The sequence below is a fragment of the Rhineura floridana genome, chromosome 1 (assembly GCF_030035675.1).
Source record: "Rhineura floridana isolate rRhiFlo1 chromosome 1, rRhiFlo1.hap2, whole genome shotgun sequence".
Taxonomy (NCBI): domain Eukaryota; kingdom Metazoa; phylum Chordata; class Lepidosauria; order Squamata; family Rhineuridae; genus Rhineura; species Rhineura floridana.
This window is the reverse complement of record NC_084480.1, coordinates 233,884,826-233,911,897: the sequence shown is the minus strand read 5'-3', so window position 1 is coordinate 233,911,897 and position 27,072 is coordinate 233,884,826. Positions and strand designations below refer to the sequence as shown.

The 27,072-nt window shown below is 39.5% G+C and overlaps 1 protein-coding gene across 2 annotated transcripts in view; it reads left to right on the top strand.

Moving 5' to 3' along the window:
• LOC133369415 (cadherin-7) overlaps positions 1-27,072 on the top strand; it is a 183,217-nt gene that overhangs the window by 128,990 nt on the left and 27,155 nt on the right. For both annotated transcript variants that reach the window (XM_061594705.1, XM_061594714.1), the window contains 5 exons: positions 3,028-3,281; positions 12,409-12,545; positions 13,882-14,003; positions 17,320-17,437; positions 23,028-23,279. In XM_061594705.1, coding sequence (XP_061450689.1) covers positions 3,028-3,281; positions 12,409-12,545; positions 13,882-14,003; positions 17,320-17,437; positions 23,028-23,279 — 883 coding nt within the window. The remainder of the gene's footprint in view (positions 1-3,027; positions 3,282-12,408; positions 12,546-13,881; positions 14,004-17,319; positions 17,438-23,027; positions 23,280-27,072) is intronic.

Below are 27,072 nucleotides of genomic sequence, written 5' to 3'. Positions count from 1 at the left end.
ACCTTTTGAAATCCTCACTGTGAGTGCACGAGAGGAGAGGAGAAGGGGTAGTGTGCAAACCTAAGGCTCTTATCCTATGTTTTAGCGTGATGTCTGAACATAGTGAGGTTGTCTCCTAGCCCCAATAAAAAAAATGTGACCCACCCATTTCTGATTCAAGAGAAAAAGGAAGATCAATAAATGGGTAGAAATCATAAATTAAAGGTGCATGTCTTTATACCAGGTGGCCATAATGATATAGTTCTGCCTGCTGTATTTTAATTGGGAAACTTCAGGGAAGGCTGCTTTAAAATGTTTTCTTTTTTCTTTTTCTTTTTTTTAACATTCAGTACTTAATGCCTTCAAAAAACTGCTTTGGATCATACTTCATTCACTTTTCCCAACTGATTGTTTTTGTTGTAATAATGTTTGCTGAAAGAATTTGTCTGAGCATATGCATGGTTATATCTATACATGTCAACAATTCTCATTAGATTTTGTTTCTGCAGTTTGAACAATCCTGCAAGAACAGCATCTACTGAGAATTGTTGCAATTTATTTTATTAAGAACATAAGAACATAAGAAGAGCCTGCTGGATCAGGCCAGTGGCCCATCTAGTCCAGCATCCTGTTCTCACAGTGGCCAACCAGGTGCCTGGGGGAAGCCCGCAAGCAGGACCCGAGTGCAAGAACACTCTCCCCTCCTGAGGCTTCCGGCAACTGGTTTTCAGAAGCATGCTGCCTCTGACTAGGGTTATTTATTTATTTATTTATTTATTTATTTATTAAGTATATTTTTAAGACACCCTTCATCATATGATCCAAGTTAGCTTACAGTTCTATTATATAACAATTCCACTGGGTGAAGATAGGCAAAAACATGAAATTTGTGTAATGTACCTCATTTGTAGCATTGCTAAATCAAATAGCAAATAATCGTATTATGTTGGTTTAAATGTGTATGTTGGCATAAGTGTTTGTGTGTGTGTATGTGTGTGTGTTTCCGACGCAGTTGATATGAATCATGAACCCCAAACCAGGCCTCTTTGGAGAGATACGGGGCTTGTCCTCCAAAGCGGCCCAAGCTGAATCAGGCTTTTATCAAAGCATTGGTCTCAATTCAGAGAAGCACATATCATCTGTGAAAATAGATACATTTCCCTCTGAGCCCTCCATATAATTTTGTTGATGTCATTTATTAAATGTAAATCCTGCCATACCTCTGAGAGAAGCCAATGGCGGCATATAAGGAAACCGTGTGGGTGTGGGGGGAAGGTGCTGTTGAGACTGATAACTCTAGCTTCCAAGAACACAATAACTTTCACAGGTTCTTATTTTATTTCCATCCATGGCGCTTTTTGGGAGAGATGTGGAAGGCAACTATCAATTGCTGTCAAATGAGCAGAAAACAAAAACAAAGTTTCCCTAATCCCTGTACCTAACCTTACAAAATTTTACAGATTTCTTATCTAGCGGTCACTTTACCATTTGTGCTATTTTCATATATACAAAGACACTGACCATGACCCCTAAAAGTCTTGTTGTCACCTAACAAACCAATGTTACTTTGTGCTTTCTGTCCTGTTCTGACCTGTTATGTAATTGGTAGGCACTTATTTTTTCTGCTGCCTCCACAATGTTGTGAACTGCAGTGATAGCAACATTAACAGCAATTTGTCCCACCATTCTTCTTAATCAATCTAATTTGCATGTTTGATTGTGACATTAGCAGTTCAACCAATTTCCATTTAGCTGATTTATATGATTTGAAAACAGCATCACACACTCACAAAATATGATTATGATTATTAGTTATTATTGTTAGCTTCAGCTCCATTGTTTACTCTCATTAAATAATCTTGCCTTCTAATTACCCACATTTTCAAATGTAATGTGCAAAAATAGCAAAAAATAGATTCCTAAGCAAAACCTGATTTCTTTTCCTGAACATGTGATGTTACCTTGATATTCCAGATCTTTATGTACAGTAAATTGGAAAATTAGTAGTGGGAAAAAAATCAGTTTTCTTACTTGTACAAATAATATTATGCAGTGTTTTGGAAACATACTACCGTATCCTAGTAGAAAAAATGTGGAACTGTATTTTTATTTATGTAACAAAATTTATATACCACTTAATAGGACAAAAGACCTCTAAGTGGTTTCCAGTAGACAGTTTAAAATATTCATTTAAAACATCAATAAAACACAAACATTAAAGGCAAGTTACATAAAAATTTAAAATATAAAATAAAATCAATAATTTTAAAACACTGTTAACAAAAAGGTTTTAAGTGGGCACCAAAAACAATACAGTGAAGATACCTTTCTAATATCAGTGGGCAGGGAGTTCCAAAGTGTAAATGCTGCCACACTAAAGGATTGATTTCTTCTGAGTACAGAATAAATGTGGCATTTGTGACAGTGCCAGTTTTGCAGATCTAAGTGGCTGAATGGGCACATATGGGATAAGGAGATGCTTCGGTAAACTGGTCCAAAGCTGTTGAGGGCTTTATATGCCAATGCTAACACCTTGGATTTGGCCGGGTAGCAAATCAGCAGCTAGTGCACATCTCTGAGCAATGGTGTTATATACTGACAGTGCCTCACTATTCTCAACAATCGTGCTGCAGCATTCTGCACTAACTGTAGTTTCCGGACCAAACTCAAGGAGAGCCACACATAGAGTGGGTCACAGTTATCCAATCTTAAAGTTAGTGTATCCCATTAAAGGTTCGATAGACTTGGCTTGCCTGTAACCTGGACTTTTTATGGTTCTCATTGGCGTGGTAGATGAGGGACTGAATGTGTCAGACTCTTGCACAAGACTCTATTCCATTTGGAATTCATTTTCGGTAGGCTTTTAAAATCTCAGTTGTGGTAGGAAAAACCTGTTCTGTAATTAGCCCAGACTGTGGAAAATATTGGCACTTTGACATAATTCACATTTTGTACTTAGGAGTAGTAAATGCACACATTATTCACTGATATTTGCAAGTCAAGGAGCTTGCTGATTATAATTTGGAACTCTTAACTTTTTCTCGGTAGGAGCTGGATTATGAAGCCAAGGCCAGCTATACTTTGAGAATTGAAGCAGCAAATAAGCAGGTCGATCCTCGCTTTTTAAGCCTTGGGCCATTTAGTGATATGACCACAGTGAAGATTATTGTGGAAGATGTAGATGAACCACCTGTATTTACCTCACGTTTGTATACCATGGTGGTTTCCGAAGCAGCCAAAGTGGGTACCATCATTGGAACTGTTGCAGCCCATGACCCAGATGCATCTAACAGCCCTGTCAGGTAATGTTACATCTCCTTTCATTTGTTCCTCAATATTATACAGCCACAAGAGTGGTTGTATACTATAGCCAGTATCGGGTTTTTGCATTCCACCATGTTAAATTGAAAATACTCCCATGCCATTCTACTGCTTCCCATAATCTCATCTCAAAACAAAATCTTACAAAATTTATAGTCCTCAACTGAGAAATGCTTGCTTAACAATCCTCTATGTTTTTGTGATGATACACAAAACACAGAGAATTGTCATTTTAAAGTCCAAAACAACAGTAAAAAAATCCAGATGCCTGTTGGACTTTTTTTCTGTCAGTGGTCTCATAATTTGGTGAAATTAATCAGATATGCTCACAGAGGACCTGTAATCTTATTACTGACCTTGCCCCATACTCTGACCTTCATTTAAAAAGTTTTAAAAAATGCATGGATGACTTTTAATTAATTTAAGGAAATTAACATTAGAGTCAATGATAAGCACAGGTATGCTCAATAAGAGCCAACTGTTTGGCTTGGCTAATCAGGAACTCCTGTTTTCCTGACAGAGCTCCAATGGCCAGAGTGGTTTAACAGTCAGCCCACCTCCACCCATTGAACTCAATAAGCATGCACATGATCAAACCTGCCTCCAATCTTCCTCCCTCTTATCCCATCCCTCTCCCCTCCTCTTCCTTCTTCCCCCTCCCCTCCCTTCTTCCTCTGCTCCTCTCCTCTTCTCCCCTCTTCTCCCCTCCTTTGCCTTCGCCCTTCTGGGTCTACTCTTGAATCAGATTTAGTTGGATACAATCAATTATGTTTTATTGTCATTTGGGTAGTCTTATCTTATTTCGCTCTTGATATTTTTGGAACTCAAGCCAAAACTCACTAAAGATTAGATCAGCACCTGGAGCTCTCCCCAGGGTAGGGGCTTTTCAGTTCACTTTAATGTTAAATTATGGGTGCATGCCCATTCTGTGCTCACAGAGTATACAGTGAATGTAGAAGACCCTCACTCATGTGGGGTTTCCCTGTGCTAGACAGTGGAACCACTAAATCAGCCTATCACCAATTTGTTGCTACGTATAGCTGCAAACAGGTTTAATCCTTTGGGGCACAACATAATACAAACATTTTACAAAACAAATATTCCTTTTACTTTGCAGTGTGTACCCATATATTTGCAATAATGTGGATATCTTGTCTTCTGGGCTGTGTTTCAGTGATTTTGTTATATCTCTCTTTAAACCTCTTTAAAATATTTTTCCAACACTACAAATGAAATTATAACAGGATTATGTAAGGAAAATATTTTGTAGACGACAAGGATCCATTATTATCCACAATCCATAGCTTATGTTCCAATTAAATTAATTACACCTAACGCTTTGCAGAGCATACTATTTACAGAAAGGAAGCAATGTGTATGGTGAATGCATATTGAATGTGCATTTTGCAGAAATCTGTTCCCAAGCCTCTCTTACTGGAGATGCATTCATTTATCATACTATCTCTTACAGTAATTCCTTGCAACATTTATGCTTGTAATGTTTATGTATTTCAGCCTACAAATATGTACACTGTCTTGATGTCTTTCATATGTATGTATATTCTACCCTATACGTAAGACAAGTGGTTGGTAAAAAAGGCAGCTTTTCAAAAGGACTTAACTCAAGCATACTATGGAATTGTCATTGAATGTTTATCCAATACATCTGTAAAAGAGCAAAAGCAACTGATAGGCCTGATATCTGTTTATAGGGTAGCAATGCCAACATTATAGTGCTTAATTGGAGCTGGACTGACACCTTTTTTCAGTGCTGGGAAAATATATGATAAAATAATTAAAGGAGCACTATTTACCATGTGAAACAGGTCTTTTTGTCATTACTGAGTAATCATTACCAGCTGCTAAGCATCTGAGATTGGAGGACAAGGTTTCCTCTTCAGAGGATGAAACTTCCAGAGGACTCACAACTATCAAACTCAGAATGACATGAACTGTAGGACACAGCCTTTTTTATGCTTTTCTGCCTTTGATTAGCCCTGATTAGAATTTCACCAAAGTTTGGCAGCTTGAAAAAAAGAGAAAATGGGGCAGTACATCTGATAAAACAAATATTTGATACCATTTATTATAGATATCTTACACTCATTTTAATACATAAGGCTGTACTTCCATATGTATTCTCTAAATTATTCTGGTATAAAGATTTTGATTTGTGATCGTCCTCATTTTGTTTTCTGCTTGTGAAAATTGAACTACAGCTTTCCAAGTGACTAGTCCATCAGTTAAAAAAAGATTGAGCCTGTCTAGGAAAAGTGATTTCCAATACCAGTATAGTCTCATTGGATAGCCTTGGGAGAATGCACTCTCAGCTTCACTACCCTAGCTGTAGCACAGGAATGAATTATAGTAATCTACTTCCATATAGATAATACCTAGGAAGGGATCCAGTGCTTCATGTGTGTATTTCCTCTCATGCAATGAGGCTTCCATTTCCTCTCCTTGCACCACATGTCCCCAATCCTCCGGAGTTGTTTTTGAGGGTGCATAGGTTACTAGAGGGAACAAAGCACACATGGAGGTGTTAGCAGAGCTTGCAACGTTTGGATGCTGTCTCTGCAGTTTGATAGTACATGGATATTTAGATATTTAGGAAGACAGATGGGCACAGCAGTGTTTTTTAATTATGGATTGTATCCAATCTTGTGTTAGTGGAAAACAAGTTTATGCAACAGATCTTTCCTGTCCTGTTCTTTCCCCTGCAGTTCCCTAAACCTGCCAAAAGCCTCTCTAGACAATTGGGAGTACCTACCAAACATGGTAGGCTACATTGAATGCAGCTATTGTGGGTGGGGAACTACCTAGAAATGGGTGGAGGTTTTTGTCCAAGTGTTTTAGGATGATTCCTCCCCTCCCACTGCAGCCTTATATGCCCACTATGCCTTCGATCCTAACTCGGCATCCATGAATGAAATTGCTCCTTATAATCACAAAGGAGACCAGGATCCAACAAAGGAGCCTACTGGCAGAAAAGGGAAGACAACTTTCACTGATTTATCCTCATGCTGCTGCGAGGAGTTCACCAACCCTCCAGAGCAGCTTTTCTCAAGGCAGAAGGGGGATCAGACAAAGTCACCTCCCTACCTTCTGCTGGTGGTAACATTTAATGAACAGAACTCTGCTCAAAGTGTGTTCCCTCAAGCAAAAGCCAGTTAGGATCCAAGGTTTTGTTGGACTCACCAAATCACTGGGAAAGGGGTTTTTTGGGGGGGGGTAGAGGGGGCTGCAGTGGGGAAAATAAAAATATGCTGTGTAAGCTGCCTCTAGTAATGCTACTTGGATACAACCCAATGTTATTAGACAACTTGAATCAGTTGAATTTTTATCAAGAATATATGTCATACAAACTAATGTTCTTACAACCATCTTTTGACTAGCTATGCTGAATAGTGTCAGGGTTAATAGCCAGGAAGCTTGAGAGCTGTCCAGAGATTAAATTCCATCTGCCTGGCCCTGCCAAGATTGACTATATTGCAAAGGTGACAGGTAATGACTCTGGGGAAAGGATGCCAGCCATGACGCTGTTCAAGAGCTGTGCACTGCTGACCAAATACAGCAGTTCAGCCATGAGGGGAAAACCAAATCAAGGAGGTATTAAAATGAAAGCCAGATGAGTATGCCAGCTTTGCACAAACATTCCTAAAGGTTAGGAATAAAAATAATTGATGCTCCTTAGGTCCATTAAACTGGGAAAAGTTTGGAAAGACAAGGAACAAACAAATAAATGAAAGTGTAGGGCTACAAGCTAACGTTTAGTCAGTGGATTAACTTGCTATACTTTTAGTTTGTTCACACAAGAGGTGTGGTTTTTGCCAACTCCCCTCTCCCCGCAAGGGTCCTCCAACTGCCAGAAACATTTTTCTGGGGTTGGAGAGGGAAGGGGGAGGCAGAAAAGCGAATTCTATGATTGTGAACTCGGTTCTATTCATGGAAGTGACGTTGGGATCCTGGCCATTGTCTCTGGTATCTCAAAAAGGTATTCATATTGAGGTTTTTGTAATATGTAAATATATAAAAATGGAATTGATTGCTCAGTTAAAAGAATGATGATTAAATCAACCAAACTATTGGTTGACAGACCTGCAAATGATTAGTGTACTCTTACAACACATTCCATTCATAGCACCATGTAACAGTGATGCCAGAGCTGTTCCCCAAAGGCTCTCCAATTTACCATCTTGTTCCCAGTTAATTGGGTGGCTGTTTGGGGGGGGCATGCCCACACCATTGTTTTGATCCTACATCTTTTTCTGCTGTATCAGATATGACATTCATTTTGTGTCATGACAAATCCCCACAGCAGCCACTGTGTGTTGTGTCATGCCCTACTGCCCCATGGTGCTTTCTCAAAATTCCAGATGTGCCTGCTGACCCAAAAAGGTTGGCAATCCCATAATGTGCAAGCCAGTTCTGTTGCCAATGGAACCCTCATGCATTGGTACTCTACACCAGGGGTCCCCAAACTGTGATCCGTGGACCACCAGTGGTGTAAGAGCTTCATTCAGGTGGTCTGTGGCATGTCTACATTAAATATTCATATTGATTTTTTCTTGTATTTTGATTGCTTATTTTATTTCTTGTATCCTATTTTATTGTTTTACAATTAGAGTTCTGTGGAATGCAAATTATAATAAAATGCAATACAAAATAAGAAATAAAAGAAGCAATCAAAATAGAATAAAAAATCATACCGCATCTAGCACAGTGCAGCACAATTGCTACAACAGGCAGAATAACCATTAAGTGGTCTGCCAAGCCCATCAGCAATTTTCAAATGGTCTGTGGAGGAGAAAGTGTGGGAACCACTGGTCTACACCATTTCAGTGATCAGCGGTGATTATTAATTTCTAGTTACTAGCATTCAACAACTTATTCCAAGTTCCAGTGCTGCTGTCCAGAAATCCTGTCCCCTCCACTGACATGGAGCAATCAGATGGCAAACAGAATTTTTTAAAAAAAGTTCAAGAAAAGGATTACCCAAACAAACTTTTGCATATCATCTTCAAAGGTGCCTTCACAATAGATGAACACTGTTAGTAGCCCTATCAATCATTTCATAGGACCTAGGAACCTGCCTTATACCCAATCAGACAATTTATCAATTTAGCTCAGTATTACCTATACTGACTGGCAATTGCTCTCCCCACTTGAGAAGCCAGGGCTTGGACCTGCATGCAAAGCATGTGATCTACACATCTCACTTGAAAATTATCTGTTTACTGTATGCATAGGCAAATGAAAGCATGATCTATTGCTGATCTGCAGGGAAGGAGATTAAAAGTTTGTCTGTTAGAGGAACACTTCAGCTTCAAAGACTGAGTTTTCTGGGTTTTCTTTCATAATTTTATTTATTTATTTAGGGATTTCTATACCACCCTTTCCCAAACAGACACAGAGTGGATTACAAATTAAAAACATCATAAATACATACTATAAAACATTCAAAACAGCAAACTAAATATCAGCAACCCAGTAGTAGTTCCAACAGTTATATAATTCCACAATACCTATATTCTGTATCACACTTTCTCTACAAAAAGACCTGGTAGAAGAGGTACATCTTTAACTGTTTCCTAAATGAAAGTAATGATGGAGCAAGATACACATCAATGGGAAGATCATTCCAAAGTTTCGGAGCTTCCTACTGAGACCCTACTATAGCCACCCTCACTCCATATGTCCTCAATGGGGGGGACCACCATAACACCCCCCTGCTGATTTTAAAGAAAGGGTGGGTTGATATGAGAGAAGGTGCTTTTATAGATATCATAGACCTCAGACCATTAAGGGCTTTAAATTCACCTGTATTCTTCTGAACTCCAAAGAATTTTCTACTTGCTGATCTAAAACTGAAGTGAAAATGGCCATTATCTAAATTTCAGCCTCCTGAATGCTGTAGCCATCCAAATCCATCATTCCTCCACTATTACTATTAATGTTCTAACTGTCCTTTTCCAAAGTCTCTTTTCCAAAGATGGCTCCTATTTTCTGGTACTTGTACGTGGTAAATGGCTGCTCCTATTTTGTCCCTACCTTTGCTCTTTAAGCATTTTTAAAAGGTTATATGTAGTACATGCATACTCAAAAGTTGCTATTTTTAAGCTTCCCTTCCTCCCAAATCTCTGAAGTTAAATCAATGAGCTGGAGGCTGATTAATCTCAACTCAAGTGCAAGGGTGGGAAACCTGCAACCTTTGGTCTAATTGCATGTGGCCCTCTGCCTGATTTCAAAAGCCCTCTTCAAGCAATCAGTTTAGGCCTCTGGCAAGAACGATCTGTTTCTCCAATGGAACCCCACTGGACAGGGAGGAAGTGTGGGGAGAGAGGGGGGCATCAGAAAAAGAAAAGTGTTGGTGCTGCTTGTAGCTTCCAACAGACTTCTAAGGGAATCTGACAGAAAAAATATCCCCAGTCCTGCTCTAATGCATACCAAACACTATTTAGCCATACCCCTTTTCTGCTTTTAAATCTGTGACTAGACCCTGCCTGCAGCTAATTCTTTCTTTGTTTTCTAAACAAAAAAGCCAGTGCACACACACCAAGATGCTAAATCAGGAGTCACCAACACGGTACCCATGAGCACCACTGTGCCCACTAGTACTTCCTATAGCTCCTGTAAAAGGTCTCAGTAAATTTAAATTCAATCCACAATACACAACTTTGCTCTTTTCCTCTTTGCACTTTGCAATGTAGCCTCTCCTACATTGAACACACACCCTTAAACATGCCCACTTTTCATTGGATGTGAGGATTGGACAGCTACCCCCCAATCTGTTGTGAGAACCAAAAAGCTTCTCTCTATGAGTGAATGTGGTGGTAACAGTTGTAGGTGCCTTTTCCCACATTGATGGGGGCATGCCTACACCACTGTGTGGTCTCTCTTTTTCTCCTCTTTTAGACATGGCAGCCATCATGCCACTCCCTCATGGAATCCATATTGTTTATTCCATGTTCCATGGCATCCATTTTGAGTTATGCCATATCCCAACTGCAGCCATTTTGTGACTGGTACCCATGACACTTTAATAAAATTGCAAATATATCCACTGGCCCCAAAAGGGAGTTAACCCCTGTTATACATTTTCAAAGCCTTTGAACAATATAATGGAAAATTCTGCCTTTCCTGAATTATGAAAACATTGCTGCTTCAGGAAACCACTGTAGTGGATTACTGTACTAAGGGACATAATAAAGGCTATCTATTTGGGAAAAATACAGTAAAGTACAAATGTGCAAACTACCTTATCTTTACTATCAAAATCATCACTGTTTGAGCTATCCATCCTTTTTATTAAAAGTGAACATAGACAAATTGTACATATACTCATGTGCATATACATTTTTAAACCTCCTTTTATTCTGAAGAAAGTGGAAGTGTTTCCTGTTAACGGAACCTAACAGCTTGGCCTTGGCTTTTTCCAAGTATAGGAGGGCCCCACTCATATGGCAGGTTAGATTCCAGACCCCCGCCAAAAAGTGGAACACCGACAATAAAATGACGTCCGAAAAGCTCAGAAAAAGCAGAACAAGCGCTGTATGAGTGGGGCCCTACTGTAATTGAAAACTGTCATATTAGCGGAACGCCGAGAAGCGGAATGCCGAAAAGAGGGGCCCTACTGCAATGGTACTTGGGGCACTTGGGCTTCCCCCAGGCACCTGGTTGGCCACTGTGAGAACAGGATGCTGGACTAGATGGGCCACTGACCTGATCCAGCAGGCTCTTCTTATGTTCTTATGTTTTTACTTGCATCCTTATGGTCCCAGGCAATGGTCTGAAGGCACATGAGGCTGAAGCTAAGCAGGGTTAGGTCTGGTCAGTGCCTGGATGGGAGGCCACCTGGGAACCATATGTAAGCCGCCTTGGGTTTCTATGATGAAAAGAAAGGCAGGGTATAAATGTAATAAATAAATTAACATGCTCCCACAGCATTGTACCTAGTGTTCTTGGCAGTTGCTGTGGAAGATCTGAACTTCTCTGCCACCTCCACCATCCTGTTTTTCTTTACCATGAATGGTCAACGAGGTTTCTTTCTAACCAAGCCATAGAACCCTGTGTGGCCTTTTCATCTCCCTTCTTCTCTACTATACATTCTTTGTCTGGAGTACTGGTGCATGCGTTTGTGTTTTTTTCCAGAGCCTATTCCCTATAAACCCTCGCTCAGGAATCTTAAAGTAAAAGTGGATGCTATTCTATTTTGATTTGTTTATGGATCACCATCGTTAAGTAATTCCCAGTGCTGTTTACACCAGGGAAGGGAATGATTGGCTTTGGCTCCATCTTTGGGGTCTTTGACTTCACCCTCCCAGCTCCAATGGGCACCAGCCACCACTGTTCCGATTTTATATCATCCAGGGGCCCAAATAAACTCTCTGATAAGAATTTTTAGCCTTCTGGTAAATTGTGTAACATTAAGGAGGTTTTTCTAATGAATCTAAAAGTGTATAGCAAATTTCAAAGAGGGTGACTAAACCGTTGAACAATAGATAATTTCTCCCTTTCTCATGGGTTATTTTCTGCTTAAGCCAGGGAAGCTCAGTGGCAGGAGCCTGTGTTTGTATGATGACAATAAGGCCCCAGAAGCAAATGTAGTACTATGTAATCCCTGACCTACTCTATAGGTTTTTTTATCTGCCCAAGGGGCTTTTCTGCCTGTGAAAAAAGTTCCACATCTCACAATGGAAACTACTGGGAACTGCATGAGATTGACACAGCTAGGTGGCTTGCTTTCAAATCTATTCCACATTAGGTTGGGTTCAGAAGTAGAGTCTTCCAAAAATAAATGAGTGGCTGACCTAAGAGTTAAAGAACAGAAAAAGAAAGGAAATACCTGTGACCTCACTTAGGAGGGCATTATGAAATGCAGGAACCGAGCCAACTTCCCTTGACACAATGCATTTTGCAGAATCAGATGGTTCTGTGTGGCGTACTCTTTGTTTCCTGGAGGACCATAAGACATCGGACAAAAAAGAGAGAGAACAATCTGAATGAAAAAGCACAAGCTCTTTCACCTTAATGTGAAATAAATGAATTTTAAAAAACATGCACTGCAATTGTACATACATCAAACATTAGCTTTCATCTTTCATCCAGGTACTCAATAGATCGAAACACAGACCTGGAGAGATATTTCAATATCGATGCCAACAGTGGGGTGATTACCACTGCGAAGCCGTTGGACAGAGAAACAAATGCTGTTCATAACATCACTGTCTTGGCTATGGAGAGTCGTAAGTTCCCATTTCAAAGCCATTTTGTAAGCCCTAACGTAAACCACATCCACGCTATATACATTAAAGCACTATGATACCACCTAGTCATGGCTTCCCCCAAATAATCCTGGGAACTGTAGTCTGTTAAGGGTGCTGAGAATTGTTAGGCGATCCTTATTCCCCTCACAGAGCTCCAATTCCCAGAGTGGCTTAACAGTCAATCCCTCTTCCCAGGGAATTCTAGAGATTTTAGCTCTGTGAGGGATACAGGGGTATCCTAACAACTCTCAGTACTATTACCTATTTATCTATTTATTTATTTTATTTAACAAAATGTATATACCACTTGGTTGTAACAAAACATCTAAGCGGTTTTCAAGAAATATTAAAATTATCAATAAAAACAGTTAACAACAAGTCATTAAAACCATTTAAAACTTACTTAAAATCAGCAGTAAACTAAAAGGAGATTATAACACATCAGTATCTATGTGTCTGGATAGACTTGCCCAAATTATTTAAGTAGTTGCTGAAAAGAATAGAGCAAAATTGCCTGCCTGATGTCAGTAATAAACTACAGTTCCCAGATTTCATTTGGGGAAGCCATGACTGTTAAAGTGGTATAATACTGCTTTTAATGTGTAATGAAGATGTGTCCATATTGTTTGATGTAAGCTGCCATGGGCACCTCTTGGAATTAAAAGACAGAGGCTAGAAATCAAACATATGTATACATATATACCCATATATGTATGTATATGGTTATTAGAAACAAAAGCATACAATTTATTGGTCATATAATGCAGGGGTAACCCACCTAATGCCCATCAGATTGGAACCGCTAGCTGTGGCTAATGGGAGATGTAGTGCAACAACATGTGCAGGATGCCATGTTGTCTACCAGTGATATAATGTAACCACTTCCAAGTGTAGAATTATACATTGCTTGTAGTGTGCATAAGAAAGATTCATTAATCATCTCTACTGCTGCTAAATTAAGACACATCATTTGTAACAGGTGCATCAAATGTTAATGCATGGTCTGGGAGGGTAATTTCATGATATTCCATTTTTGGGAGAAAGGAAATGGAAGAAGATGAACTAATTATCCATGTTTATGCCTTTCTTTGTACCTTGCTATCAAATGTCCAATGTGGGCCACTATGAGAGACAGGACAGTGTACTTGATGAGCCATTGGCCTGATCGAGTATGGCATCTCTGATCATATATTTTTAAGTGACAAAAATCCCAATAACAAATTCGTTTGTTGCCCCAGAAATATGGAGCTTATTTAATACTTTCAGAATTGGTTCATGATGAAGAATAACAATTGGTTCTTGTCCTTTCAATCAGAAAACCCCTCACAAATTGGGAGGGGATATGCGGCCATCAGTATCCTTGACATCAACGACAACGCTCCCGAGTTTGCAATGGATTATGAAACTACTGTCTGTGAAAATGCAGAACCTGGCCAGGTGTGGATTTATATTCCTAACAGCTTGATGATATTTGCTGCAAAGCAGTAATTTGATTTGCAGTGATGCCTCTTTTAAGATAAAATATAATCACTTTATTGCAGTAAAAATGACATGTTGATTTGAAGCTAAAATAAACATTAACTAGATTTGAAACCTTCATCATCCCAGAGCCTCCTAGAGAACTGCACAGGTAAATCTACATTGCATACAATTCTGAACATCTTCTAGACTTCATAATCTATGAAACTAGCACATTTCCATTCTTTCACTTAATCTCACTTAAAGAGATATTTCTTAGGGTGAGAATACACTCAGTATCCATTGATCACCTAGACTGCTGAATAAGGAATTGATGTCATATTCCATAAATTACCTTTGCTCTCAGCTGTCCTCAGGTGTTGATATAATGAATCTCTCATAATTCCTTGAGCCAGACTGAAACATTTTAGTTCTTTAAGAATTACTTTTGTATCAGATCCTACTAAAGTTGACAATGATTCTGTCACTTTGTTTATCTAGTTGTTACCTTTTTATTTCAGCCCTTCTCTGATGAACTCAGAGCAGCATTCTGTCTTCACAAACATCTTGTAAAATAGATTAATCATACAGCTGATTCATACAGCTACATGGCTCCCAACACTATAACCTCCAGAAGTGTACAGGACTACCAGAAGCTCTCAGTGAGGCCAGGATCATCTGGGGACAATGAACTAGCACTTCCTGAAGGAGCTGTGTACATGGTTCCTACAATTTGCCTGATTGTAGTAGCCATTTTGTAAGCCCCTGTGTGGAACTGCCAGTTCATATAGTCATATAGTCAGTCCTGCCTTAATTAGTAATCTGCTTACCTGAGTACAGCACTGTACCTCTAGTGGTTGTACACCATTCAAGCACAGGGTGCTGACTATGTGGATGCTCAAGTTACAACAAGCAGGCACATTTTGAGAAGGCCTCCTGTCTTTTATTCACACTCTCCCCTCCTTCCACTGCCTGCTATACCTATTATTATAAATTAATATTAATTAGTTTTATATGGCTGCCCATCATGAAATATTTCCTGATTGGCTCACAAACAAGACAATGAGTTATATTCAATGTAGCACCAAGTGGACCATTCTGTCAGTGCAAGGATTTCTTCTTATGCAATGGAATGATCTCTCTCCTTGCGGCACCCCTACATCGTTTCCCTCAACCCTCCAGAGCAGATCTGTGAGTGGTGCAGGGGTATGAGAGGGGGAAAGTGTCATTGTGCTAGTATTCTTGCACTAGCACATCATTTTAGTTGAATACCTCCCATTATTAAGAATATTATCAATGGGCACAATTGAACTTCAGAGTGAGCACTTTTGAATTTCGGGATGAACTTATTCATTTCCAGTGTGAACGTATGTAAAAGAGTAGATGCTTGTAGCTGCACTTGTGTGTACAGTGGTACATTTTGGAGCTGTCACAATCATAGGAATTTTAAAATTGTGCGAGTGTAACTGATTCACTTCCTGATGTGTTCTTGGGCACATGAAAGTTCCACACCATCATGGAGTGCCGTAGCACTTGTTTGAACCAGGCCTGCAATTGTTTCCTGAGTTCTTTGAAAATATTGCTATGAAACTCCTGCTTACACAATTTCTCCCACTGTACACAAGCTTTGGAAGGTTGTGGCAGGTAGAGCAGAAAGGTGGTTCTTTCTTCCTTTTCACTATGACAGCTCGAGGGCAAAGGCACCAGCACTCCATTTCTGCAACGACCTCTTTCAGGTCTTTTTGCTTGCTACTACCAGTGGATGAACCATTGGCAGCAGTTCTCCTCTCACTGTGAATGCACTCCTCTCCACCAGTGGAGCCTGACAGAGAGGTGTCTATTTACCCTCATAACTCTCCAGTCCCTGCAGCCATCAATATTGGAGGGGAACAGGACTGTGCAGTTAGTCACTGATTTTAACCCTCTTCAAACAACAACTTTCACTAATAAAGAAATGTTTCACAGAAGTTTCAAATGTATACAGTATAAGAGTCCATTCTATAAGCACAAAATCCAGATGCCTATCTAGGATATGGTTTCCCCAACCACCATAGGCAACATATTCAGTTTAACCAGCAGTATTTTTTTCCATAATGTGCAGACTAAACAATTAAAATCCACATATATTCACTATATTCTCCTTTTGGTTCCCCAAGATAATTTAATTTAGTCCGTATTCAGTGTATTTTTCTCTAATAAGGAAGCTTTACATTTACAGTAGGTTGAATCCAAATTTAGTCACACTTATCAGTCATGGCTAACTTATTTATTTTTTATAAGCAAACAATTCCCAGTTCCTCATTCCCCACCCCCATATTGAATACATCAATATCCCATTCATGTTGGAGTTTCCAGTTGTGTACAGGAATTTAGTAAATAACTACAGCAACAATGTTATGCCCACCCTTCATCCCCAACTACCCCTATAGCCATGGGTCTAATTAGGCCTCCCAGGCCTCCCAGCTTGGTCTGCAAGGCTGTTTGGGGCTGGCTGCACCCATCACTCACCTGAGTGACAAAGTAATGCATTTTTTATGTGCTGCCAAGGTGAGCGTGTCCTGAATCCAGTTATTTACTGATTGGGTTTGGTTACTTTCTCATTCTGTAAAATGGTCCTGTTAAACTGTGCCTTATATTCTAGCTCCAGGTTCCAATAAGTTTGAATATGCCTACCAAAGTATGCATGTCTCCCACTTTAAGTGAAGCTTCTAAAGTCCTCTTGATCCTTGATTCCTTCCAAAAGTCCCATTGATCCCATTGATCACCAAATCTCTATGGAACGGATGTGAGTGCACATTTGGTGGGCAAGCATTTTATATATATATATATATAATATATATATAATCCTCCCACCAATATTAGACATAACAATAACATGAGAGATGTACTGTATTACAGAATAAACATTTGAAGAGCCTGTCAGTTCCTGTTTGGTTTCAGCTTGAATTTATAAAAAATATTATCTCCAGGTTATTTTCATCTGCACAAGAGCTATTTAAATGGAAGTGGTTGCCTGCATCCACATGCACCATTTCCCCCCTTTTCTCTGCCAGCATCCCTCCCCACCACACACACAAAATAAACAAGTGTGCTATCAAAAGGGAAACTCTAAACCAAATTCTGATGAGTACACTAATGTAACAAGAACTGACTATGGGTCATGCGAACTTCATGTAACATTTTCCCCTCCCTTATCAGAGCTCTGCACAGTTATCTTACATGTAGTGCAAAGTGCTGATCTTGTATTTAATGCATATTAAAATCTAACATGAAGGCAAATCACATTTCTTTCTAGATAATTCAAAGAATCAGTGCTGTTGACAAGGATGATCCACCTAGTGGTCATCAGTTTTCCTTCAGTTTGGCAGGAGAGGCTGCAAATAACCACAACTTTACATTGCAAGATAATAAAGGTAAGGCATCCGCTGTGATTGTCAATGTAACTCCAAGGGCATTGTGAGTACTGACACACCAACACTCTTATTTCTTCCGACAGGCAATACTGATTGTCATCTGGAGTAACTTCATTGTCAGGAAGAACATTAATTAAGAGCAATCAGACGCCAAAGTAATTTTTATCCATAGATTATCTGTCAGGAGGAAGAAGCTGCTGTTTAAATCATTTCAAGCCACGAGCCAAACAGATGGGCTTCAGATCCATTCTTAAAACAGACTCTTTTCCTCTTTTGTTTGTATAGGTCTTTATCTAAATTAGATTATATCTCAGGGCAGCAGCTGAAAAATTTCCTGATTAATGTACCTCAGGAAATATAGAAATGAGCCCTTTAAAATATGGCAAAGTGGCTAGCATTTTGAGACAGATATTTTTCACTCTCCTGCATGGAACCACATCTTACTGAAGGGTAAAGATCCCTTTAAATAATTGCAAGGTGCTATTCTTGTTTTGAATATACATTGTATATTTTATTAGATGTGATCCATCACAAACAGAGAATTATTAATAATATATCTTCATCAGTGAACAGCTGAAAATTAATCATGATTCACAAGCCACATGTATTTGAGAGAAATTTCAAGAGCTGCTCATGAATGTTTAGGTCATGGACAAATTTTATTATTACATTCCAAATGTATCATCTTTTAAAATTATACAGCCACAAGAGTGGCTGGATACTATAACCAGCATGGACTTTTCACATTCTGCCATGTTAAATTGAAAATACATCCATGCCATTCTGCTGCTTCCGATAAGTGCATTTCAAAACAAAACCTTACAAAACTTATAGTCCTGAACTCAGAAATGCTTGCTTAACAACCCTCTATGTTTTCATGGGAATACACAAAACACTCAGAGAGAATCGAGAGTTCAAAGTGTAAAATGAGAAAAAAAATCCAGATCCCTGTTGGACTTTTTTCTGTCAGTTGTCTCATAATTTGTTGAAATTAATCAAAAGTCAGCCATGTTCACAGAGTACTTGTAATCCTATTATTGACCTTGCCCCATATTCTGACCTTCATCTTCTGCAGTCTAAATGTAAACAAAAGATGCATGCTTGATTTTCAATTAATTTAAGAAAAGTAACATTGGAGTTTATGATAGTGCAGGCATGCTCACTAAGAACCAACTGTCAGTGTTCTAAAAGCCAGACTAACCATTGTTTGGCTTGGATAATTAGGGGGCCACACTCAAGCCAGACATTTATTTCATTTTAAACAGTCTTGGCTTCCCCCAAAGAATCCTGGGAAGTGTAGAATAGGAGACTCCTATTCCCCTGACAGCTCCAGTGGCCAGAGCAGTTTCACAGTCAGTCCTTCTTCTGGTGATTGTTGCCCCTCCTACTGGGAGAAATGATGGGAAATAAATCTAATAAATCAATAAATAAATGATAGGGCATCTCCTAACAACTCTCAGCACCCTTCACAGACTACACTTCCCAGGATTATTTGGGGGAATCCATGACTGTTTAAAGTGGAGTAACTGTCTGGTGTGGATGTGGCCAGGAACGGCTTTGGTTTAAATTTGAATGTGAGACTACAGGTGTCTGCTGTAGAATAAAAAAGAAATAATGATACTGTTAACAGTGTTTTCCTTTTTGAAAGGAAAGGGGCTTTCCCTCTGCCCAGTGCACACCCACCCAATTTCGCCCCCTCCCTACCCCTTCCCCTTACCCCTTCCTCCCTACCCCTACCCCTACTCTTCCTCCCTTCCCCCTTCTCCTCCTCCCTGTCAGTTTCACATATCCTAAGCATGAATGCACATGAGTAAATCCCATTGAATTCAGTAAGCATGCACATGATCAAACCTGCCTTCCAGTTTTCCTTCCTCTCCCTCTCTCCTCCCTCTCTCCTCCCTCTCCTCCACCTCTGCCTCCACCCTTTTCCCCTCCCTTTTCTCTCCTCTCCTCCCCTCCTCCCCTCCCCTCCCTCCCTCTCCTCCCCCTATTCCCCCCCTTCCCCCATCCCCTCTTTCCCTCTCCATTCCAGACTTCCCTCCCCCTTATCCTCTGCCCCTGTGGTCAGTTTCACCTTTCCTAAGCATGATTGCGTGGGAGTAAATCTCAGTGAACTCAGTAAGCATGCAAATGATCGATCCATTCTGAGCAAACTTGTACAGGATCCCATTTGTTTTACCTCCCGGATTAAAAAGCAGAGAAATTCACTAATAGGCAACAAACCTTGCAGTTTAAGAACATACCTATAGCCAACAGATATTTCTATCAAACTTTTCAAATCCTTTTTATTTGTAAATGTCATATTATGGTGAAGACAGCCCTTTGTGTTTCAAACTGGAGGATATATTCTGTTTCTATTTTGGGTGCTTTAATAGTTGGATCTGCAGCTGCAGCTTTGATGTAAAATTAGACTAATTGCATACATAGCTACTTAAGCAATGAATGTGGCTGTTGGAATAAACAAACTTGGCCTGCCCAAGATGCATGTGTTCAGCCTGCTGTGCTTAAACCACTCTACTTAAGGAAAGGTGGGCATGATCAATTAAAAACATAGAGCACACCTAGAATTTTGCTACAATATGTTTCATCTCCCACTGTTTTACCTTGTGCAAACTAAGACACTCCTGATGTCCACTGGAGACTATTCTGCAGAATAGTCAATGCCATTATTCCACAATTGTTTTTGGAGGTTTTTTAAGTGTAAATTATGGAAAGCTGTACTTCACATCTTCACAGAAACAGAAGCAAAAGAAAATTATTTAGTATAGGAAACTTCACTGAAATTTCAAAGTAAATCAAACATATTTAAAGTGACCATCTGAACTATATCAACTTTCTTAATATTGTTGCTTCCGCCCTGCTAAAACAAGATCAGCACAGCACATGTCTTGTTTCTATTATTTGGGCTGATTGCAGGTGTTGCCACCGCTCACCATATGCTCAGAGGCACATGTTACCAAATTCTTCCAAGCTACACAGCAAGTGGATTGGACTGTGAAAGGCCAACCCAAATTGTGTTTGCATTTTGACACATTTATAGGGCAGTACAATATCTCAGAGAGGAGGTCAGGTCTCCTGCTCCCTTGGTGCATTCACTACAGCTGCCCAATTTCCCTGCGTTTTAAAGTTTAATAGAAATATGTTCTTAACCTGTAACGGATTTTTTTGCCTATTAATGAATATATATTGAGGTTCGTGTGTGTGGTTAATAAACCAGGATTCTCTTCAGAATATGTACTTTATAATGCAATTTCATCTACTTTACTCCTTGAAAGATGTTAACAGGGCCTTGTTCAATGTGGATGTTCCCCTGATGACATAGATTTGTCCTCTGAGTTTTAATCTGGACTTTCTTAGTGCCAATGTTATATTTTTGAAAACCGATATTGTCTGAATTGTTGCATATTTATTATAACAATTTATTGTTATTCCTTAACAGCCATTTTAAGGAATAATCTAATGATTTAAACCATAAACCTCTGAAGAAAAGCACAATTATCATCTTTTCCATCTGATGTGATGTGAACCCATCTCTGTTAGTGTCCTCGGATATAAATCTCATGCTATAGGTCTTGGGGAATAGCAAGAAGCCTAGGGAAAGTGTTGTAGCTCAATATTAAAAATACACATTTTTCATACAGAAGGTTCAATCTTCAGTCCCTAAGATCTGTAGAGGCAATGTTGAGCTAGATGGACCAATGGCCTTTCTTAGTATAAGGCAGGTTTCTGTGTTTCTATGCAAGTACAGAAAGAACCTTATCATTCCCAAATTAGTTAGAGCAAATAGAAAGCTCTGCTGCACAAAGTTGTGTTTTAAAGACTTTTTGGCTTCAATACCAGCAGATAAGAATAAAACGATGTTCAGCTTTTGCCTTACCTGCAAGCACAAAAGAACTATTGTACGCGCACACACTTTAGTGACAGCACAGAAAACGTGTGTGTGCATACGGTAGTTCTTTTCTGCTTGCATATGCAATATGCGGTTGTATGCAGATTCTTACTTGTGTAATTTGGTCTGTTCCATTCTTATGCATTGGATTTCTGCACAATTTAAACTATGAAGTGCCAAACCTTTTAGGGACACAATAAATTTAAAGTACTTTAAAGAGACCTTGACTTGACACTAGTGTCTTGGTATCATCTTCTGAGAGGCTGCACATTTTGTTTAGATTGAAAATGGAAAAGAACTGCCTTCAAGTTGATTCCGACTTATGGCGACCCTATGAACAGGGCTTTCATGGTAAGCGGTATTCAGAGGTGGCTTACCACTGTCTTCCTCTGAGGCTGAGAGGCAGCGACTGGCCCAAGGTCACCCAGTGAGCTTCATGGCTATGTGGGGATTCTAAGCCTGGTCTCCCAGGTCGTAGTCCAGCACTCTAACCACTATGCCACACTGCCTCTTTACATTAGCAGTTGCTTAATTCAGATTCTTAACTGAGCAAAATAATTATTCTCATATTTGGATGAACAGGTTTTCCACACACAAACTCAGGTATCCATATGGATACAGATACATAGGAACATAGAAAGCTGCCTTTTACCTAGTCAGGCCATTGGCCCATATAGCTCTGTAATGTCTGCACTGACTGCTGAGGTTTCAGATGGGAATCTCTCCCATATCTGTCTGGAGATCCCGGGGACTGAACCTGGGACCTTCTGCTTCCAAAGCAGGTGCTCTACCACTGAGCTATGGTCCTCCCATGGAAGCCAAAACTGTGTTGTTATACTTTTCAAAAAATGAGGGGAAAGTTTGAACAATATATAAGCTTCTGAATGAAGCAGCCATCTGATATTTTACTTTATGGGCCTAATGAGTCAGAGCATATCTACCTTCTGTTTCCACATGCAAAGGATCTTAGGCCAGGGTAGACATCTGTACTCAGCCAATGATGATAGACACAAGAAGTGAAGCATGAGCTTTTAATCTTTCCTGATGTATTTTCTTGGGTCCCTATATTAAGATTACACCTTGCATTTGCAAGGCCTGTCATGGAAGGCTTGCTTCAGCTTGGCTAGGGAATTAGGATACAAGACATGGACCATGGAGGGTTGCCAGGTTCTTGGCCTGAGACTGATCCTGTATCTTTAGGAGAAGAGAAAGTCAGCCAAGAGTAGGTGTTCTTGCAACACTGTAATGGAAAAAACCACAAGGTGGAATTCTCCCTCCCCCCTGCACAATGTTTAAAGATACAGAAGACCTTGGTTGCCAGGCCCAGCCTCCAAGAGGTCTTTTGTATCTTTAAAAGTTGTGCAGCGGGAAGGGAGAATTCCACCTTGTGGAATTACAGTGTTGCAAGAACACCTGCACTACAGGATCAGTCTCAGGGATTGAACCTGGCAACCCTAGAGATGGAGCAGGGTTAAAGAAGAGCTACGTATTAACAGTTTACAAAGGACTTGAAGTGGGCTAAACTTCAGCCCTCCCCACGGCTTGTTTTTTGCAGCCTTAACTTCTGCAGACTGCAGGCATGTTTACATCACTATGGCTAAAATAAAGATGTTAATAAAATAGTATATATTTAAAATGGCACATCCAAATATTTCTGTAAGAAATCTTGTTTGTTTCACTCTTGCCTTTTCCTTGGTCTAGACAACACGGCATCTATTCTAACCAGAAGAAATGGATTTCGGAGGCAGGAGCAGTCAGTTTACTATTTGCCAGTGTTCATTGTGGACAGTGGCTCTCCTTCACTGAGCAGCACCAATACACTCACTATCCGTGTGTGTGACTGTGATGCAGATGGCATCGCTCAAACATGCAATGCAGAGGCCTACATCTTGCCGGCAGGACTTAGCACGGGGGCACTCATCGCAATACTGGCTTGTGTTCTGACATTGCTAGGTACGTCTCTGGTGTTTGTTCACTGGAAGTTAATCATTTTTCTTCAGAGCAAAAATAATTCTCCTACTTGTATTTATGTGTTTGTCTTTTATTCCCTTCAAGTTGTTAAGGGGGGCAGTAAGTGTTTCTATTATTATTTTTAATAAAAATATTTATATACTGCTTGTTACGTTGCCATCTCAAAGCAATGCACAACAAATTATGAAATATAATACAAAAACCAAAAATATAATCAAAATCATCAAATACAATAAATAACAATCAAGTGGTAAAAAACCCACACCTTAAAGGTTCTACAACAGCAAATGTCAATGCCCAGGAAAAGCTATGGTGAACAGAAATATTTTCAACATGTATTAAAATTGCATTAATGTTGCTGCATGCCCTATTTGTGAGGGAAGACTATTCCAGAGAGTGAGTGCCAGCACAGAAAATGCGTTTGAGGGTTTTCACATCCAGGTACTATCCAAGTAGCTAGGTACAATCCCTGAGACTGATCCTGTATCTTTAGGAGAAGAGAAAGTCAGCCAAGTGCAGGTGTTCTTGCAACATTGTAATTCCACAAGGTGGAATTCTCCCTTCCCGCTGCACAACTTTTAAAGATACAAAAGACCTCTTGGAGGCCAGGCCTGGCAACCAAGATGTCTTTTGTATCTTTAAAAGTTGTGCAGGGGGGAGGGAGAATTCCACCTTGTGGTTTTTCCCATTACAGTGTTGCAAGTACACCTGCACTTGGCTGACTTTCTCTTCTCCTAAAGATACAGGATCAGTCTCAGGGATTGAACCTGGCAACCCTATATCCAAGTCAAGATATAGCTTCAGTAGATGAAGCTGCATCAGACATCTTCAAATATTTATAGTAATTAATTTCTCTCATGTCAGCCATATTAAAGCACATTTATTTAGTTCAATACCGGCAGTAAAAGATAAGAGCAGCAGCCATACAGCCTAGCTGACAACTTTAGGATGCAAAGATGTATGGATTTATTAAAGCTGAAGGCCACATTACTTCTAGCTGTCCAGAAGGTCCTCATGCTCTTGATTATAAACACACCCATTTGCAGGCCAGAATTTATGGTTGTTACATAATCACACCCTTTCATCTGGAATGAACTTGCAGGCACAAGTACAATCATAAAATCTGTGTACCATCCTCATAATCACTAGCTCAGATTAGAAGCATCAGGTGACACATAAAAATGTCCTTGGAGAGTGAAAGAAAAACACCTACAATGTGTTCTGTTCTCTTAAGTATATATGTGAAAACACTCTGAACTATGAGAGCATTTTTAAATCATTGTTCAGTACCTTCTTTGAGTGCTTATGGCAGTTAGAACTTGGCACAGACCTGGCACCTTCTGAGAAATAATGATCAGGCAAGAATTGCCAGAACCTCGAATTTCTCTGAAGTAGATTTTTTATAATTATTGCCATGTGTATATGCTCTGTTACTATGTCTGTAGTAAATACACTGGTTTGCAGTCAACATTTACCCATGGTTTAATGTGTATGAGTGGTGCACTGGTGCATGCTGCTGAAATCACAGGTCCTTCATTCCTCTGCTGCCACTGCCAGAAAACAGTCCATTCACCTAAACATGGGCACATGGTTTGTTTTTCTCCAATGGCTCCTGCTCATGGTTTGTTTGGAGAGAAACCACAAGCCTGGATTCAGATGACACAATTAGCCAGGCCATACCTTGTTTTCTGACAATGCAGCAGGAACAGGGAAGGAAGCACTCTCAACCACCAGCACACTGTTTATTCATATTAAACCATAGTTTATTTTAACTACAATGACATGCAACCAGGCCACTATGTAATTAGACTGAATTTGCCAGCAGCTTTTTTAGAAAGAAGGAATTGTTACTATTCCTGTAAAAGAGGTATTTTGTATTCTCACCCACATGGGTGCATTTATTTTGACTTTTAAAGTTCAGATACACAGTGCCAAAGCAAAGGGTTGTAACCAAAGCAGTGCTAAGTTACAATCCCATCAACATAAGAATTTCCGCTTGCAGAGTGGGACTTCCTCCTCCCCCCCTCCATGCACCCCTAAATCTGTTCTAGGGTTCCCTTAATCCTCTGGACAGATTTTGGAAGGAGAGGGGTGAAAGCCTCATTGCATAAGTGGAAATTCTTGTGCTCTTGGGACACATTAGTTGAATACCGTCCTAAGCTTTTACAAGGAGCATGAAAAACAATGCTGGAAAAAGTGAGATCACTTTAATCAGGTACAAGTTATAAGCGGAAAGTGCAAGTGGAAAACTGGATTTGTAAAGGATAATGGCCACAGAGTGAAGTGTCCTAAGGTTTATTGAAAGCCAGTATATAATTAGATTATAACAAACTAGGAAATGTAGTTCTATCTAAAATTATTTATTAATATGAAAATGCATAGAGCATGTGGAACGTATGTAATTTCATTAATATAAATATGTGCATTTACACATATATTTCACATAACTTTGTTTTCAACAGCACAACAGTTTGGGTGAGCAGGTAAAAGTGTAAAATAATTTAGTAACAAACATTGTAACTATGATATGTCCAGATGTTTACTTGGATTTCATTTTATTTCTGCCTGTTGAAAACTGACCATCTACTGAGAAATGTCTATGTGGCAGGATATGAACCTAGTAGGAACCAGATACAGTAACTGCTAGTGCAAAATACAGATCCATTAATTGCCCTTGCATTTGGCAGGGCTTGTCAGATTCTTCATCGATGGGTTCTAGTTTCCAGCCCAGGCCTCCTGTGGTTCAGGTGTCTTGGGAACAGACAGGCAGATTTCCCAGCAAAATTACAAGATTCAAAAGACAGTGTTTTATGCAGAGAGTGACATTACCCATGACAAGAGATAGCATATGAAAAACAGATTTCCAGACGATCTTTTAGACGGTTAAAACTGCAAAAACAGTCTCCATAGTTTACATACTAAAGTTTCTGTGTTACAAATACTCAGACAGTACTCACAGAAAAAGACATTTTAAACCAGATTCTTTTTTCAGAAATACTGGGAGTTCCAGATCACCTCAGAGCAAAATATAAATTATTAGACAAAAAACATACTATATACCACAACTATTTCCAAATGATTCTGTCATTCTCTAGGCAGCTCTTGCCTACATTAGAGCAATGTTCAGAAAGACATCTTGGAGTCCAATCCCATTCATGTTTACATAGAAATAAGGGTCAAACCAGAGCTTGGAAAAGTTACTTTTTTGAACTACAACTCCCATCAGCCCCAGCCAGCATGTCCACTGGATTGGGCTGATGGGAGTTGTAGTTCAAAAAAGTAACTATTCCAAGCTCTGGGTCAAACTAGACTAGATGACAATCACACAAGTAGCAGTTGCATTTTTCTTGCTATTTTATGAAGTAAATTGTAGTTCTGTGGTGCCTGATTTAGTCAGGACTGTGGCATGGGTGGCAGGAGGTTATTAACCCTTTCCCTTCCCAATCTGTATTGGTCCCCTTGCACAAGCAATTGACTTCTTAAAATACCAATAACACAATTGCAGTTTGCACGACTGTCATCTCATCTAGTTTAGTCCTAAATCACACTGATTTTGAGCAAGTCTTGGTTAGCTACCTGGACCACCAGAAAGTTAAGCATACTTAAATTCATTTGAAAGCAGTGGGCTTAAGCCCTCTTAACACTGTGTTAGATTGCATTTTTGAGTATTTAGTAAGCTTTCTATTTTCATAGCAAAACTCAAAATAAATCCTTCATAAGTTTAGCAAAGTATTAGCTAAAATTTCCAGATATTTGGCATATTATATTAAGAAAA